Source organism: Rana temporaria, chromosome 10 (genome assembly GCF_905171775.1).
Source record: "Rana temporaria chromosome 10, aRanTem1.1, whole genome shotgun sequence".
NCBI lineage: Eukaryota > Metazoa > Chordata > Amphibia > Anura > Ranidae > Rana > Rana temporaria.
The window spans coordinates 96,102,711-96,118,831 of record NC_053498.1 but is presented as its reverse complement, the minus strand read 5'-3'; the positions used below and the strand labels follow the sequence as shown (position 1 = coordinate 96,118,831).

General features: G+C 46.6%; 1 protein-coding gene across 2 annotated transcripts in view; it reads left to right on the top strand.

Moving 5' to 3' along the window:
- The window catches only part of PPP1R12C (protein phosphatase 1 regulatory subunit 12C), a 150,537-nt gene continuing 134,416 nt past the window's right edge, over positions 1–16,121 (top strand). For both annotated transcript variants that reach the window (XM_040325759.1, XM_040325758.1), the window contains exon 1: positions 1–340. In XM_040325759.1, coding sequence (XP_040181693.1) covers positions 29–340 — 312 coding nt within the window. In that variant the 5' untranslated portion in view covers positions 1–28. The remainder of the gene's footprint in view (positions 341–16,121) is intronic.

Here is a 16,121-nt window from a genome sequence, read left to right as displayed (position 1 = left end):
GAGAAGAAGGGAGACACATAAACACAACATGGCGGAGGGGGCCGCTGCCGCCGCGCAGGCGAAGGAAAGGCGGAAGGAGCAGCTCCGCCAGTGGGCTCGGTCCTGTACAAACCAGGAGGCGGCGGAGCCCCGCTGGCAGCGGCGGAAGAGGCGCCTGGATGAACGGGGAGGCCGGGCGGATGGAGATGCTGGACGGGCTGTACGGTTCGAGCGGGCGGCGGAGTTCCTGGCTGCCTGTGCCGGGGGAGATCTGCTGGAGGCGGAGGAGATGCTCAGAGGAGAGGAGAGGAAGGAGATCACTGACAGCACCAACACGGATGGCATCAGTGCTTTGCACCAGGTGAGGGGACTGTGCCCACCCGGGACAGCAAGGGCTCTACCCTGTCACCCCATAATGAAGTGTAGGGGCTCCTGTGTTACAGGTTAGGGAATGGTGCTGGTGGCATGGGGGTGCCCAGGTGGTGCTGGTGGCATGGGGTTTCCCAGGTGGTGCTGGTGGCATGGGGGTGCCCAGGTGGTGCTGGTGGCATGGGGTTTCCCAGGTGGCGCTGGTGGCATGGGGTTGCCCAGGTGGCGCTGGTGGCAACGTGGTGTCCAGATGATGAAAGTGGCATGGAGGTGGCAAGCCTTTCGTGATGCTGGTGGTATGGGTGCCCAGTTGCTGGTGGTGCCCTGGTGATTGTGGCATGGCAGTGCCCAGGTGATGCTGGTGGCAATGTGGCATCCAGGTGATGGCAGTGGCATGGTGCGGTTGGTGGTTCCCAGGTGGTGCTGGCTTTGTGATAGTGATGTCAGTGGCATGGTGGTGCCCAGGTGATGAAGGTGGCATGGGGGTGGTAAGCTGTTGTGATGCTGGTGGTATGGGTGCCCATTTGCTGGTGGTGCCCTGGTGATGACATGGCTGTGCCAAGGGGGTGCTGGTGGCATGGTAGAGTCGGGGGTGCCCAGGTGGTACTGATGGCATGGCAGTACCTAGGTGATGCTGGCTACATGGTGATGACGGTCAGAGAGGTTGTGCATTTTCCTACTGATAGGACCATATTTCTACTTCTGCCCTCCTTCCTAGGACCTGTCTTGTGTCACACTTCTAATTCCCCCGCCTGGCAGTCTTATCAAGACTGGTGGTGAAGAAGGCTGGCAGAGTTCACCCAATCTGTCCACACACCTAGAGCTGATGTCATGAAGGAACTGTCTCCTACCACCAATGCCAGCTCTGCTCTAGGTTTGTCGAGGAGCCATTACACTTTATACTGTAATCAATGTGGGTCAGGCTTGCTTGTACCCTGGCAGGCCGGGCATTATAACCTATCACTATACCAGAATTGCATTCCTGACCCATGTCAACATAACCGTGGTGCACTGTCCCTTGATGACCTCTGACCCTGCCATGACCTATATTCAGAAATCCTGCCCTGCTTAGAGGTGAGGTTTTACTTGGCTGGACAGGGCAGTGGTGACCAGAGGAGAACATAAGTGCTAGTAATAAAGTGTGAGAGGCAGGACTGTGGGGGGCACGTCTCCGGTGACGGGCAGAGCAGTGGTGACCAGAGGAGAACATAAGTGCTAGTAATAAAGTGTGAGAGGCAGGACTGTGGGGGGCACGTCTCCGGAGACGGGCAGAGCAGTGGTGGCCAGGTGTGAGAGAGTAGGTTGTTGCACTTTTATATTTTATAGTTGGTAAGGAAGTAGCAGTTGTTGATCATGAGGTATAGTAATGATACCACTGCTGCACTCATTGCAGTGTAGTTGTACAGTGAGCATATGAGGCTCAGAATGTATCACCCTAATATTTCACATTCCAGTTATGTCTCGGTTGTACCAAGTACTTGTTTTATATAGTATCTTGTTCCCTCTCATTGCCTCCCTTGCGTGAAATCCCCGGTTATCCGCCAGTCCCCCTGCTGCCTTATTTCAAACACGAGGTATAGAAGAACATCCCTCCTAGTGGTTGTGAACAAGGCCATTATGAATGAAATGCGTAACATCTGCTGTGTATATATTCATCTTTTATGGAGTTAAAATGCATTTGTCTTCTATCCATCCCTCCTAGTGGGGTTAGTTTATCTGGCTGTGCTGGGGGTACAGCCTGCCTATCCTCCAATGACCAGACTTGTGTGTTGACACACCCCTTCCCCTGCACAGCTCTTCACTGGGAAGATCAGTGTTTGTTTCCCCACTCCACCTCTCTGAGCCCCTTATTCAGATGAGAACCGAGATTATGGGGGTTATTTACTAAAGGCAAATCCACTTTGCACTGCAAGTGCAGTTGGATGTGCAGTCGCTGTAGATCTGAGGGGGACATGCAAGGAAAATAAAAAGCAGCATTTTAGCTTGCACATGATTGGATGATAAAATAAGCAGAGCTTCCCCTCATTTCAGATCTTCTCCTCAGATCTACAGTGACTGCTCTTCCAAGTTCACTTTCAAGTGCAAAGTGGATTTACCTTTCGTAAATAACCCCCAATGTCATCACTTCTATTAATTTTTTTTTTTTTTTTAGAATTTTTGGGGAGTGGGGGGGGGTTTATTTCTTCTTGCAAATTGCGCTTTTGGTGGTATTTAATCACTGCGTTTTTTTTTTTGTTCATTTTTTTCTTTAGCAAAAAAAAAGTTTTAATTTTTGTCAGTAAATTTTGTAAACAAGTATTTTTTTTCTTTCACTGATGTGCGCTAATGAGGTGGCACTAATATGCTGCACTGATGGTCCCTACTGATGGTCCCTACTGATGGGCAATCACTTACTGGCATCACTGATGGGCACTGCTAGGGCTGCACTGATATTCATGGCACTGATGATCAGTGTCCTGATTACCTATATATAGGTCTCCCCCTGCAAGGAGATGATCGGCTCTCCTTACACTCTGTGTGAGGCGAGGAGAGCCGATAAACGGTACTTCCGTGTTTACATGTGATCGGCTGTGATTTTAAAAACTGCAGTTTTTTCAGGAGCAGTGATTTTAATAATGCTTAAAGTGAAATAATAAAAGTGAAATATTCCTTTAAATTTCTTACTGGGGGGTGTATAGTATGCGTGTAAAGTGGCGCATGCTTCCCGTGCTTAGAAAAATCCCTGCACAAAATGACATTTCTAAAGGGGGGAAAAAAAGTAATTTAAAACTATTCACGGCTATATTGAATTGTCGGGTCCCGGCAATACAGATAAAAGTAATTGAAAAAAAACGGCATGGGGAAACCTGAACCAAAGTTAAAAAAAATCCGTTAGGGTCCCTCCAAATTCCATATTGGGCCCTTCAGGTCTGGTATGGATATTAAGGGGAACCCTGCTCTATATAAAAAAATGGCGTAGGGGTCCCCCTCAATCCATATCAGACCCTTATCCGCGCTGGCAGGCCGCAGGAAAATTGGGGGGACAAGAGAGCACCCCCCTCATGAACTGTACCAGGCCACATACCCTCAACATGGGGGGGGCGCTCTCTCGCCCCCTTCTTTTCCTGCAGCCTGTCAGGTTGCGTGCTCGGATAAGGGTCTGGTATGGATTTTGAGGTGGACCCCTACGCCATTTTTTTTTCCCTCAATATCTAGACCTAAAGGGCATGGCAATGGAATTTGGGGGGACCCCACGCATTTTTTTTGGTTGGGTTCACTTTAATATTCATACCAGACCCAATGGGCCTGGTAATGGACTGGGGGGAGTGTCGTTTTTTTTCAGTGACTTATCTGTATTGCTGGGACCCGACAATTCATTATAGCCACTAGTAGTTTTAAATTACTTTTTTTTATTTTAATTGTTTTTTTAGAAATGTCATTTTGTGCAACGACTTTTCTAAGCACGGAAAACATGTGCTACTTTACAGGCATACTATAGACCCCCCCCCCCCGGAACAAAATTTAAAGGGATATTTCACTTTAAGCATTATTAAAATCACTGCTCCCGAATCGAATCAGGGGTATTCAGCTCATCCCTAGTAAAGAGCCATATCATTGGCTCTTTACCGAGATCAGGATTGCGCCTTGTGCATATTGCCATGCTGCATGGCCCACGAGAGCAGTGACACTGGGGCAATGTCGTCCCAGAACAAAAGGGGATCCCGCCCGCTGTCATTTTACTATATGGTGGGAGGTGGTTAAAACTCATATTTTATTATGTTGGCTGTAGCTGTCCCCCACCAGCTCTGAGAACTGATTGATCACATGACTGCTGATTGCTTAGTCTGCTCAGAACAGAGGGACTGTCAGTCATCCTCTCTGCTCCTTCAGCACTCACTCAAGTGCCAGGCTGTGGTGGGAGCTGCTGACCCAGGCTCTGCGTGGGGTGCAGAGAGGCAGAGCCAGCTGCCGATCGGGCATCTAGGTGGATCCAGACATTGTTGGCATCCATCCAAAATCTGGACCAGCTCTGTCATGCCAGCTGAATCTGGGTCACAGGAGTGTAGAAATAAGTGCACTTCTGTGACCCAGAAGAGACGTATGGCCAAAAAAGCTGCCGATATGTCTTAAAGACTATTTCTTGACAAATGTCCAATGCCCCCCCCCAATAACGAACTCTAGTGGAACTCTGGGCTGGAGAAAAGCTACCCTTGTAGTGATTCTCCCCACCTGCCTCCTGGGATATTGGCAGGCCCTCACTGTCCTCACATACTGTACAGGACTGTCCTGCACTGTATGTGACGGTGCCTTTTGGGAGCGAGGCGTTCTGATCTCCTAATAAAAAAGGAGCATCCAAACCCAAGTTTGATAATGGAGCTCTAAAACACTTTATTTACTCATCCTAGTCTGCTGTCATTTGACCCCCGGTGGTGCCTCCTCCAGAAGTGAAGGCCAGCGATTCATCCCTACAGTCTGGGCCTAGCCAGTCACTGGAGTCGGAGTGTTGTTCTTTGGGTGTTCACATCACTTGTGACTGTCCATCGGCAAGATCCCCATACTTCCTAATAATGATTCTTCACTTCATAGTGCGAGGGTCCTTCAGGTAACCATGTCAGCTAGAGGTCGGACAATATTTGGCCATTTTTGATGAATCGGCCAATTATCAAAATTAGGCCGATATTTAACACTGACCGCTGTTCCTCCTCCGTTCTCCACACTCCGCGGCTCTGGCAAGCATCAAGCACCGCGCTGATTGTTTGACTGACAGGTAACAGAGAAGGGAGAGAGAGGAGCTGTCAGACAATGAGCTCTATGTGGGGGGTGGGTGGGACCCAGCAGCAGCTACAGCCAATGGGATGGTATCTGGGCAGGCCGCTATGTGTATGTGGCCCCGCCCCCTTAAGCAGCCCAATCATTGGCTGGTGTAATATAGCTGCTGGGTCCTGCCCACCCCCACATCAACTCAATTCTGACAGCACTCGCTCTCTCCTCTGTCAGTTTCACAGTTACTCAGCTCAGTGTGAAACCTGCCAGTGTCACCCGCACTGAGGACATCAAGTGTTTGCTAGAGTGACAGGAGCAAGCAGGTAGGAGTTGGTGAGGGTTTTTTTTTTTTTTAAATCTGCCTAAAATATCGGCTACAAAAAACGGCATCATACATCGGCCGCCCCAATTTCTAAATATCGGCATCGGCCAGAGAAAAACCATATCGGTTGACCTCTGTCAACTGCCTTGTGACATGGACAATGGAATTTTTCCGCTGGTGATGGGGCAGGCCTTGGCTGCAGAAAAGGATCCCCAGTCTCCTGACAAAGGTGCCCCAGAGCACCAAGTGACAGTGGATTGAGGTATTTTAGAAGCTTAGTGTGTGTTTGTTTGTTTTTTTCATAAGGATTTTTAAATGAGTGGAAGAAATGCTTCTTTCCCTCCCCCTTTTTTAATAATAATAATAATAATAATAATAATAATAATAATAATAAAAAAAAAATTCAAATTTTTACCTGTAGATTGGTGGATCAGCTTTATTTCAGAAAAGGATAATACTTAAACTGGAGGTTCACCCAAAAACTAAATTTTTAACATTAGATTGAGGCTCATTTTGGTAAGCAGAATCGGGTGTTTTTTTTTAAATCGAAGCAGTACTTACCGTTTTAGAGAGCGATCTTCTCCGCCGCTTCCGGGTATGGGCTGCGGGACTGTGCATTCCTATTTGATTGACAGGCTTCCGACGGTCGCATACAGCGCGTCACGATTTTCCGAAAGTAGCCGAACGTCGGTGCACAGGCGCCGTATAGAGTCGCACCGACATCCGGCTTCTTTCGGCTACTCGTGACGCCATGTATGCGACCGTCGGAAGCCTGTCAATCAAATAGGAACGCCCAGTCCCGCAGCCCATACCCGGAAGCGGCGTAGAACATCGCTCTCTAAAACGGTAAGTACTGCTTCGATTTAAAAAAAAACATCCGATTCTGCTTACCAAAATAAGCCTCAATCTAATGTTTAAACATTTTTTTTCGGGTGAACTCCCGCTTTAAAGTGTTAATAAACCCCAAATACTGTAACTAGTTGGCTTTATGTTCAGGCTCCGGCATCTCTAGTAAGTGGAAGTGACTTTCCCTACTGCGCATGCGCAGCGTCTTGTGAATGGTGCCGTAGCCTTGTGGGACCTGTAAAGTATCTCAGAAGACTGGGTGGGGGACTGAACTTTTGGCTCAGATCTGAGCAGGAAGTGGTAGCCGGGAACCTGTCAAAACCAGGTACCCTGCCAAAAAGTCCCAAATGTAGTAGCAGTGGAGGGTGCAGACAAGTGGCGTTTTTTCTTTAACCACTTCAATACAGAGCTTTTATACCCACCTCCATACTTGGCCCTTTTCTGGCACTTCTCTCCTACATGTACAAATCATCATTCTTTTGCTAGAAAATTACTCAGAACTAGGGGTGCAACGGATCACAGTTGATCCGTGATCCGAACGGGTCACCCCCGTCGGATCGGAACACACTGTGATCCGCGGATTGCCACGGCTCCGGAGCTAGGCCGAAGCCGCGGCCTTTCCTGATGTTACGGCGGCGGCTCCGGAGCTAGGCCGAAGCCGCAGGCCTTTCCTAATGTTATGGCCGCGGCTTCGGCCTAGCCCTGGAGCCGCGGCCATCTTGGTACACCCGGCGGCGGCCCTCCTCTGTTTACACCCACAGAGGAGGAGCCCGCACTCGTGGGACACACCGATCGGGGAGTGTCTGTCGGTACTAGCTGGGGGGGGGGGGGGGTCAGTCACTGTACTGAGAGAAGGGGGGGTCAGTCACTGTACTGAGAGAAGGGGGGGTCAGTCACTGTACTGAGAGAAGGGGGGGTCAGTCACTGTACTGAGAGAAGGGGGGGTCAGTGACTGTACTGAGAGAAGGGGGGGTCAGTGACTGTACTGAGAGAAGGGGGGGGTCAGTCACTGTACTGAGAGAAGGGGGGGTCAGTCACTGTACTGAGAGAAGGGGGGGTCAGTCACTGTACTGAGAGAAGGGGGGGGTCAGTCACTGTACTGAGAGAAGGGGGGGTCAGTCACTGTACTGAGAGAAGGGGGGGTCAGTCACTGTACTGAGAGAAGGGGGGGTCAGTCACTGTACTGAGAGAAGGGGGGGTCAGTCACTGTACTGAGAGAAGGGGGGGTCAGTGACTGTACTGAGAGAAGGGGGGGTCAGTCACTGTACTGAGAGAAGGGGGGGGCAGTCACTGTACTGAGAGAAGGGGGGGTCAGTCACTGTACTGAGAGAAGGGGGGGGGGGGTCAGTCACTGTACTGAGAGAAGGGGGGGGGGGTCAGTCACTGTACTGAGAGAAGGGGGGGGGGGGTCAGTCACTGTACTGAGAGAAGGGGGGGGTCAGTCACTGTACTGAGAGAAGGGGGGGGGGGGTCAGTCACTGTACTGAGAGAAGGGGGGGGGGGGGTCAGTCACTGTACTGAGAGAAGGGGGGGGTCAGTCACTGTACTGAGAGAAGGGGGGGGGTCAGTCACTGTACTGAGAGAAGGGGGGGGGGGTCAGTCACTGTACTGAGAGAAGGGGGGGGGGGTCAGTCACTGTACTGAGAGAAGGGGGGGGGGTCAGTCACTGTACTGAGAGAAGGGGGGGGGGTCAGTCACTGTACTGAGAAGGGGGGGGGGGTCAGTCACTGTACTGAGAAGGGGGGGGGGGGTCAGTCACTGTACTGAGAGAAGGGGGGGGTCAGTCACTGTACTGAGCGAAGGGGGGGGTCAGTCACTGTACGGAGAGAAGGGGGGGGGGTCAGTCACTGTACTGAGTAAAGGGGGGGTGTCTGCACCGATGGGGTACTATAGTTGGTGGGGGGGGGGGGGGGGGGACATGTGGATATTACAGTGGGGGAGATTTTTTTTTATTTTTTTGCCGATCCGAAAAATGATCCGATCCGTGACTCCTGGATGGATAAGGTGAACTCCTGCGCTGTCTGAAAAGTGAAGGGGAGGGGAACAAACTGAAAATACTGCTGCAAATATAAAGGTCTACCTCGATAGACTAAAGTGAAACAGAAAAAATTTAAATAAAATACTTGCGCTGTAGAGTGTGGGACAAAGAGTGAAACTGGGTGATAACGTTTACAAAGTAGCTAGTGAGAATAATATTATAAAGCATATATAGCAATGAAAATAACACAAGGACAGTCCTTAGTAAAAATCTGCACTCTGAAAAAGTCCAGATCCGGCACAATCCTGCCGTGTATTGGTGTATTCCAACAGAGGTAAATCCTGATCTCCAACGGTGCAGGTGTTGTGTAAAAATGATAATACAAAAAATACACTTTAAGAGAAGAAGCACGGAAAAAAGTTCTAAAAGAAATATATATAAGACCCTTGGATCTGGAGTATAGGTGGAATAGAATAGTTGAGCCAACACCAAAGTCACATGTATACACCTCTGGTGAACCCAGCTGCTCACCTCAAATTGACCGCAATGTGTCTAGATCAACCTGGTCTAGATGGTTATAGTCCACAAATAGGTAGCACACATAAATCTCCGTCCGATGTTTAACATGAAAAAAACAAAGTAAAAAGACAAAAAAAAAGCTGATGGTGAAATACCGTCACAAAAAGGGGTTGGTAATTGGGATCTTGGCGAGTGGGAGTGCACTCACATGTAGGTGAGAGATCTCAGGCTCATATCCACGAGCACCGAACTCGTCGGTCCCTCTACCTCTTTTTCAGAGTGCAGATTTTTACTAAGGACGATCCGTGACTCCTGATCCGAGGAACGATCCGAACCGTGAGTTTTTTTGATCCGTTGCACCCCTACTCGGAACCCCCCAAACATTATATATGTTTTTTTTTAGCAGACACCATAGGGAATAAAATGACGGTCATTGCAACTTTTTATCTTGCACGGTATTTGCGCAATAATTTTTCAAACGCCTTTTTTTTGGAAAAAATAATGTTTTCATGAATTAAATGACAAAACAGTAAATTTAGCACAATTTTTTGGGTTAAAATATGAAAGATGTTACGCTGAGTAAATAGATACCTAACATGTCATGCTTTAAAATTGTGCACACTTATGGAATGGCGCCAAACTTCGTTACTTAAAAATCTCAATAGGCGACGCTTTGAAAATTTTTAGAGTTAGAGGAGGTCTAGGGCTAGAATTGTTGCACACGCTCTAACGCACGCGGCGATACCTCACGTGTGAGGTTTGAACAACGTTTACATACGTGGGAGCAAGCTACCGGGGATAGGGGCGTTTTTAATTTTTTTTTTTTTTTATCGCTTTTATTCCAATTACAAGGAATGTAAACATCCCTTGTAATAGGAATAGTGTGTGACAGGTCCTCTTTAAGGAGAGATGAGGGGTCAATAAGACCCCACATCTCTCCTCCAGGCTGGAAAGCATAAGATCGTGAAAAAAATAATTCACAGATCTAATGCTTACTAGCCGCAATTGCGCCTTTGTTTACTTATGGGTACCCGGGCGTGACGTCATCACATCGCGCCCGGTCCTCCGACCATAGAGATGACTGGTGACCATCTGGTCACCAGTCATCTTTATGCTTCCTATACGGCGCAGGGCGATCCTTTCTCTGGGCCCCCGATGGCACGGGGGAGCCCGGAGAAGCACCGGATGGCGACGGGAGGGGGGGGTGTCCCCTTCCGCCGCCTATAAGAACGACCAAGCGGCGAAAACCGCTGTTATGATCATTCTTCTGGTGCGCAGGATCGCCGCCGGAACATGATATCTGAATGATGCCTCTAGCTGCAGGCATCATTCAGATATCACCGCACAAAGTACAGGACGTCATATGACGTCCACCCGGGATGGGAGATCCCCTTTGTGGACGCCATATGACGGTGTCCGGTATTGAAGTGGTTAAGTACTTGTGATCCGTTTTTTTTTTTTTTTTGTGGAAATTTCAGAGATTTCTAAAATTCTTTGTCATTATGGGGTTCTGAATAGGGCCGAAACAACTAATCGATTAATCGATTATGAAATTAATCGATTATGAAAATTGTAATCGATTAATCGACCAGTAACATAATGGGGTTAAAAAAACTAAAATTAGCCTTTTATAATACAAAAAAGCAAATGGCTACTGTAAATATTACTTTCACTGTCCCACAGTAAAAAAAATTACAATACAATAGCGATTATTTGCTCTTTTTGTACTTATTTTTGATTTTTTTTAACCCCATTATGTTACTAAACATCTCAGGCCTGGGTTCACGCCTCTGTTTTTTGGTGCTTTTTGCAGAAACGCACATCCATGATTTTTTTTTTTGGCTGCTGCGTATTTGGAAAGGGCGAGGACTTTTTAACGCAAAAAGGTGCTATATTTTTTTTCTTTTGGTTCAATATACTTCAATGGAGAAGCTGTAGAAAAGCATGTAATGTGTTTTTGCAGCAATTTGTGTTTTGTAGTCTGTCCAACAACAAATTAGCCCCAAAAAAAATGCAATTTTTTTATTTCTTAAGGCTATTATCCGATTAATCAAACAATAATCGGCCAACTAATCGGGTGTGAAAATAATCGTTAGTTGCAGCCCTAGTTCTGAATGTAGATTATTGAGAAATAAATGAATTTAAGCAACTGAGGTATCAGGCTTTTAACATAACCAAACTGAAAAAAGTGAAGGGGGTCTGAATACTTTATGAATGCGCTGTACGTCTGCCATGCAGGAGGTTCCTGGTATAAAGACCTAACTGCTGTTCTCCCTACTTGTGCGGGAAGAGGACCTGCTGGGTTCTCGCCACAACTCTGCGGTCTGCGCAGACTTGGCAATATCTGTGTTTGCAATTGCCTTTTTGTGTGCACAAAGTAGACCTCTTTTGTGGCAATTGAATATATTAAACATTTTTTTTTTCCTTAGAGTTTAGCTTTAGGCCTGTGGCAGAGCAAGGCTCTGTCCCTATGAAATTGGATGTGAAAGGGACACAGTTTGCATATCTGCGGATTGCAAGACTACAGAGGGTAGATTCGAAATGGAGAAAACTGCCCTGGCAGTTTCTCATGGTTTTGCTACATCTGGATGGGGCTCTGTAGTTTTGAGATCCGTAAGAGTTTTGTGTGGGACGGGATCTCCAACCCTGTGTCTGGGTCTTGAGGATAGCCAGCAGGGTGTGTGCCCTGGTACACACAAACCATATAACGAGGGGCTGGTGAGAGCAGAAGGTGGAGCTGTGGCTGCTAGTGAGAGTGTCTCTGTATGAAGATAGACGCTGTGTGCGTCCAAGGAGCCAGCAGCCATGTGCATCGAAGGGCTGGAAGCGGTGTGCATCCAAGGAGCCCAAAGCTGTATGCATCCAAGCTGTGGACCTGGAGGAGCTGGTGGTTTGAGGGACCAGTACCTATAGCGGCAGTGTTGCTGAAGAATAGCCAGGTGGGCTAGCATTTTCAGTTATGTCCGAATGAAGTTTAAACCCATGTGTGTGAATCCTGAATGGACTGTTTTTAAATTTATTTTAAATTTTTTTCACTTAATAAATGTGGGCTACCAGGCCCTAACTATAAACGCCTGACTGATGTGGACTCTCTACACAAATGCATCTATCGCTGAGCTGAACTATGTCACAGGCCCCGTTCACACAAATGCGTTTTTTAATTTACAATGCATGTTGGTAAACGCCTAAAATGCATTTACCATCCATGGCAATGTTAATCAATTCAGCTTTCCACTGTGCTGCAGCATGTTTTTAGGAAAATGTCATTTTTTTTTTTCTTGGCCCCCTTCCATATGTTCCAGGCCAAAGAAGTCAACGATAAGGTGTGAAAACTACAGTTGCAGAGAGACTAGCATTGATGCCGATACCGAGCATTTGCACAAGTACTTGTACTCGTGCAAATGCTCCAAAGCTTGACCCGATACCTGGAAAGTCGGACGATTGGTGCAGCGGTGGGGGGAGTTAAAATCGCAGATCTCCCTGTGTGGTTTTCAATAAATCATCTGACAGCGACTCTGCGGCTTTTGGGTACTTGTAACTCCTCTACCCCACCGCCGAACATTGATTGTCCCTGACTGGTCCCCTGTATCCTCCTCCGGTCCCCCTCTGTGTTCTCCATGCGCTCCTGTCCGGTTCCTCCATGTGATCCTCCCTGTGCTCCTCTGCCCTCCCCTATCCCAGGTCTGTCAGGAAGGAGCCGATATATATGTAATTTACCAGCTCCTTTCTTTTCCGAATGCACAGAGCCCCCGACTCTGTCCATTTGTAACTGAGCTTCGTGAACTGTTTACTATGCTTCAGGTTATGGATCGAGAGGAGCCTCTGCATCCTCAGTCCCTCTCTCTCTGTCAGAGGAAACCCCCCCCCCCACCAAGGGTTGTTTAACCACCTAAGGACCGAGCCTGTTTTGCTAGAAATTCACTTGGAACCGCCAAACATTAGGTACGTGCTGTGCTATTGTCTAGCCGTGGGCGCGCGCTCGCGACCCGGTCCGAAGCTCCACGGACCTGATCCCTGCTGGAGTCCCGCGATCGGTCACCGGAGCTGAAGAACGGGGACAGCTGTGTGTAAACACAGCTTCCCCGTTCTTCACTGTGGCGCCGTCATCGATCGTGTGTTCCCTTTTATAGGGGGACACAATCGATGACGTCACACCTACAGTCACATCCCCCTACAGTTGTAAACACACTTTAGGTCACACATGACCCCATCAGCGCACCCTGTGGTTAACTCCCAAACTGCAATTGTCATTTTCACAATAAACAATGCATTGTAAATGCATTTTTTGCTGTGAAAATGACAATGGTCCCAAAAATGTGTCAAAATTGTCCGAAGTGTCCGCCATAATGTCGCAGTCACGAAAAAAAACGCTGATCGCCGCCATTAGTAGTAAAAGAAAATAATTAAAAATGCAATAAAACTATCCCCTATTTTGTAAACGCTATAAATTTATAAAGTGGTATCGGTGCAACCCTAATGAAATCTCTTGTATGATGCATTTTTACGTCTATTTTGTAAACATTGTAGACAAGTTAAAAGATGAGTTCACCTTTTGAAACGTGGTACCTGTTCAAGCTCCTGTCCCCACCCAGTGACAGTGGGTGGGGGTTCCTATCCCCACACCCATTGTCACTTTCTTTTTTAAATCTATGCAATTGTGCAGGGCTCTGCCCTCACAACTGCGTAATTTATTCATTCACAGATTTCTTTGAATTCGTAAACTAAAGTATCATTCTACTGCGGCAGCCTTGTAGTTGTATTGGGCTGTGGGGGTGCTGATGAGTTTTTGTTGTCAGTGCCGACTACCTCAGGCTACAGAACACCTGTTTAGAGAGAAGCCAGGTGACATGTCTGCAAGAGCACACATTGCACCCTTGGTTTACTGATCATGGGTGCAGTGCTTTCCTGGCTTCCGAAGGAAAAAATTATAAATACAGTTTTATTATTTTTTTGAAAAAATATGTGCATTTATTATTTTTCTCTATAAAGGTGAACCCATCTTTAAATCAAGCTCACGGTGATGGCTCCTCCCACCTGCAGGAAACATGATTGGTTCCAAAAGGACACCAATAGGAGCCCACAACCCTGGTTCTCGTTTCTGGCTCTTCCCCCCTAGGGGTATTGAGATAAAATTTAGAGGTCTGGTCAGTAACATTTGCCCTTACTCCCCCACCCTCCCTTAATATTTTTCCTTGCTTCATATTACAAACTAGAGCTGCACGATTTTGGCTAAAATGAGAAAGACACATTTTTTTTTTGCTTGGAATAAAGATCACGATTCTTGCTGTGTAACATCTTTCACATTATACAAAAAACTGGGCTAACGTTGCGGTTTGTTTTTTAATTCATTAAAGTGTATTTAAAAAAGAAAAAAATCATCATACTATTCCGATGTCGACTCTGATGAAAACGCGTAGGGCTGCATTCCTGTTTGACGTTATTCATATGGATCGGTTTCTGGAAACTTATGGTTTCCATGCTGGATTATATCTGGAACACTGTTTTTAGCATATCGGATTTGAATAAATGAATTTATAGTTTGACACTATGTGGGCATTCTTCTCTTTCCCATGGTCACTGTGACAGAGTGATCCTCATTAGCCATGACATTACCCTCCTTTAGCCACTTGCCCACCAGGTGAATTCTGGCACTTCTCTCCTTCATGTGAAAATCACAATGTTTTGCTAGAAAATTAATCAGAACCCCCAAACATTATATATTTTTTTTTAGCAGACATCCTAGGGAATAAAATGGCAGTCATTGCAATACTTTTTGTCACACCGTATTTGCGCAGCGGTCTTACAAGCGCACTTTTTTGGATAAAAATCACTTTTTTGAATTAAAAAATAAGACAACAATACATTTTGCCCAATTTTTTTATATATTGTGAAAGATAATGTTACGCCGAGTAAAATGATACCCAACATGTCACGCTTAAAAATTGCGCCCGCTCGTGGCATGGTGTCAAACTTTTACCCTTAAAAATCTCGATAGGCGACGTTTAAAAAATTCTACAGGTTGCATTTTTTGAGTTGCAGAGTAGGTCTAGGGCTAGAATTATTGCTCTCACTCTAACGATTGCGGCGATACCTCACTTGTGTGGTTTGAATACCGTTTTCATATGCGGGCGCTACTCGCGTATGCGTTTGCTTCTGCGCGCGAGCTCGTCGGGACGGGGCGCTTTAAAAAATTTTTTTTTGGTTTTCTTATTTATTTTTATTTAGTTTTATAATTTTTTACACTGAAAAAAAAAAAAAAAAAAAAATTGATCACTTTTATTCCTATTACAAGGAATGTAAACATCCCTTGTAATAGAAAAAAGCATGACAGGTCCTCTTAAATATGAGATCTGGGGTCAAAAAGACCTCAGATCTCATAATTAGACTTAAATGCAAAAAAAAAAAAAAAAAGAAACAATGTCATTTTTTCAAATGACAAAAAAAAAATGTTTCTTTAAGAGGCTGGGCGGGACTGACGTTTTGACGTCACTTCCGCCCAGCAGAGCTATGAGGACGGGTGAAGGAGATTTCTCCTTCAGTCCCGTCCCCGCTCAGCTGCCGGACACATCCGATCCCCTCCGCCGCTACCGACGGCTCCGGTAAGCGGCGGAGAGCGGCGGGAGGGGGGGGGGCCCCTCTCCCGCCACCGATAACGGCGATCTCGCGGCGAATCCGCCGCGGAGACCGCCGTTATCGTGTACACCACCGCCCCCTGAAAAGATGAATATCTCGGTTGTGGCAGCAGCTGCTGCCGTTATCGAGATATTCAACTTTAAAAAGAGGACGTCTTTTTGACATGGGGCGGTGGTCAAGAGGTTAGTATAACAGGGGGAGGATTTGACCTTTTTTGGGCTTGTGAACAGCGCCTTTTTGACTTACAATTTGGAGTCTAGGTTTCCGGTAAGGAGGCATTTTCTGATTTATAGTGGAGGTGCACATGGGTGATCAGCATATTTACTCTCCTTATTCACTCGCACTAGATATATATCCGGAGAATTTCAGATTTTGGATTATCATTTTTGTCACTTTGGAGTCTAGCATGAACTGCTTCACTTTATGGCCTCCTTTTTCTTTTTGAACATTTAGCATAGTAACTTGGGCTCTATGCACACTGGACGCTAAAATAATGTTATAAAAACGGCAGTAGCTTTGCAGGGAGTCTTTCAACGTTTTTAACGTTTTTGCAATAACTTTTTTTAGCGTGTTTTTTATTTATTTTTTTCAGTGGATTAAAAAACGCTAAACGCTGGCGAGCCACGTTTTTGAGCATTTGGCGGTTTTTAGCGGGCAAAAAACTGTACTTTGAGAGCGATTTCCGGGCGTTCAGAAAAACAGCTTATACATTCAAGTTTTAAATAAAAAAAA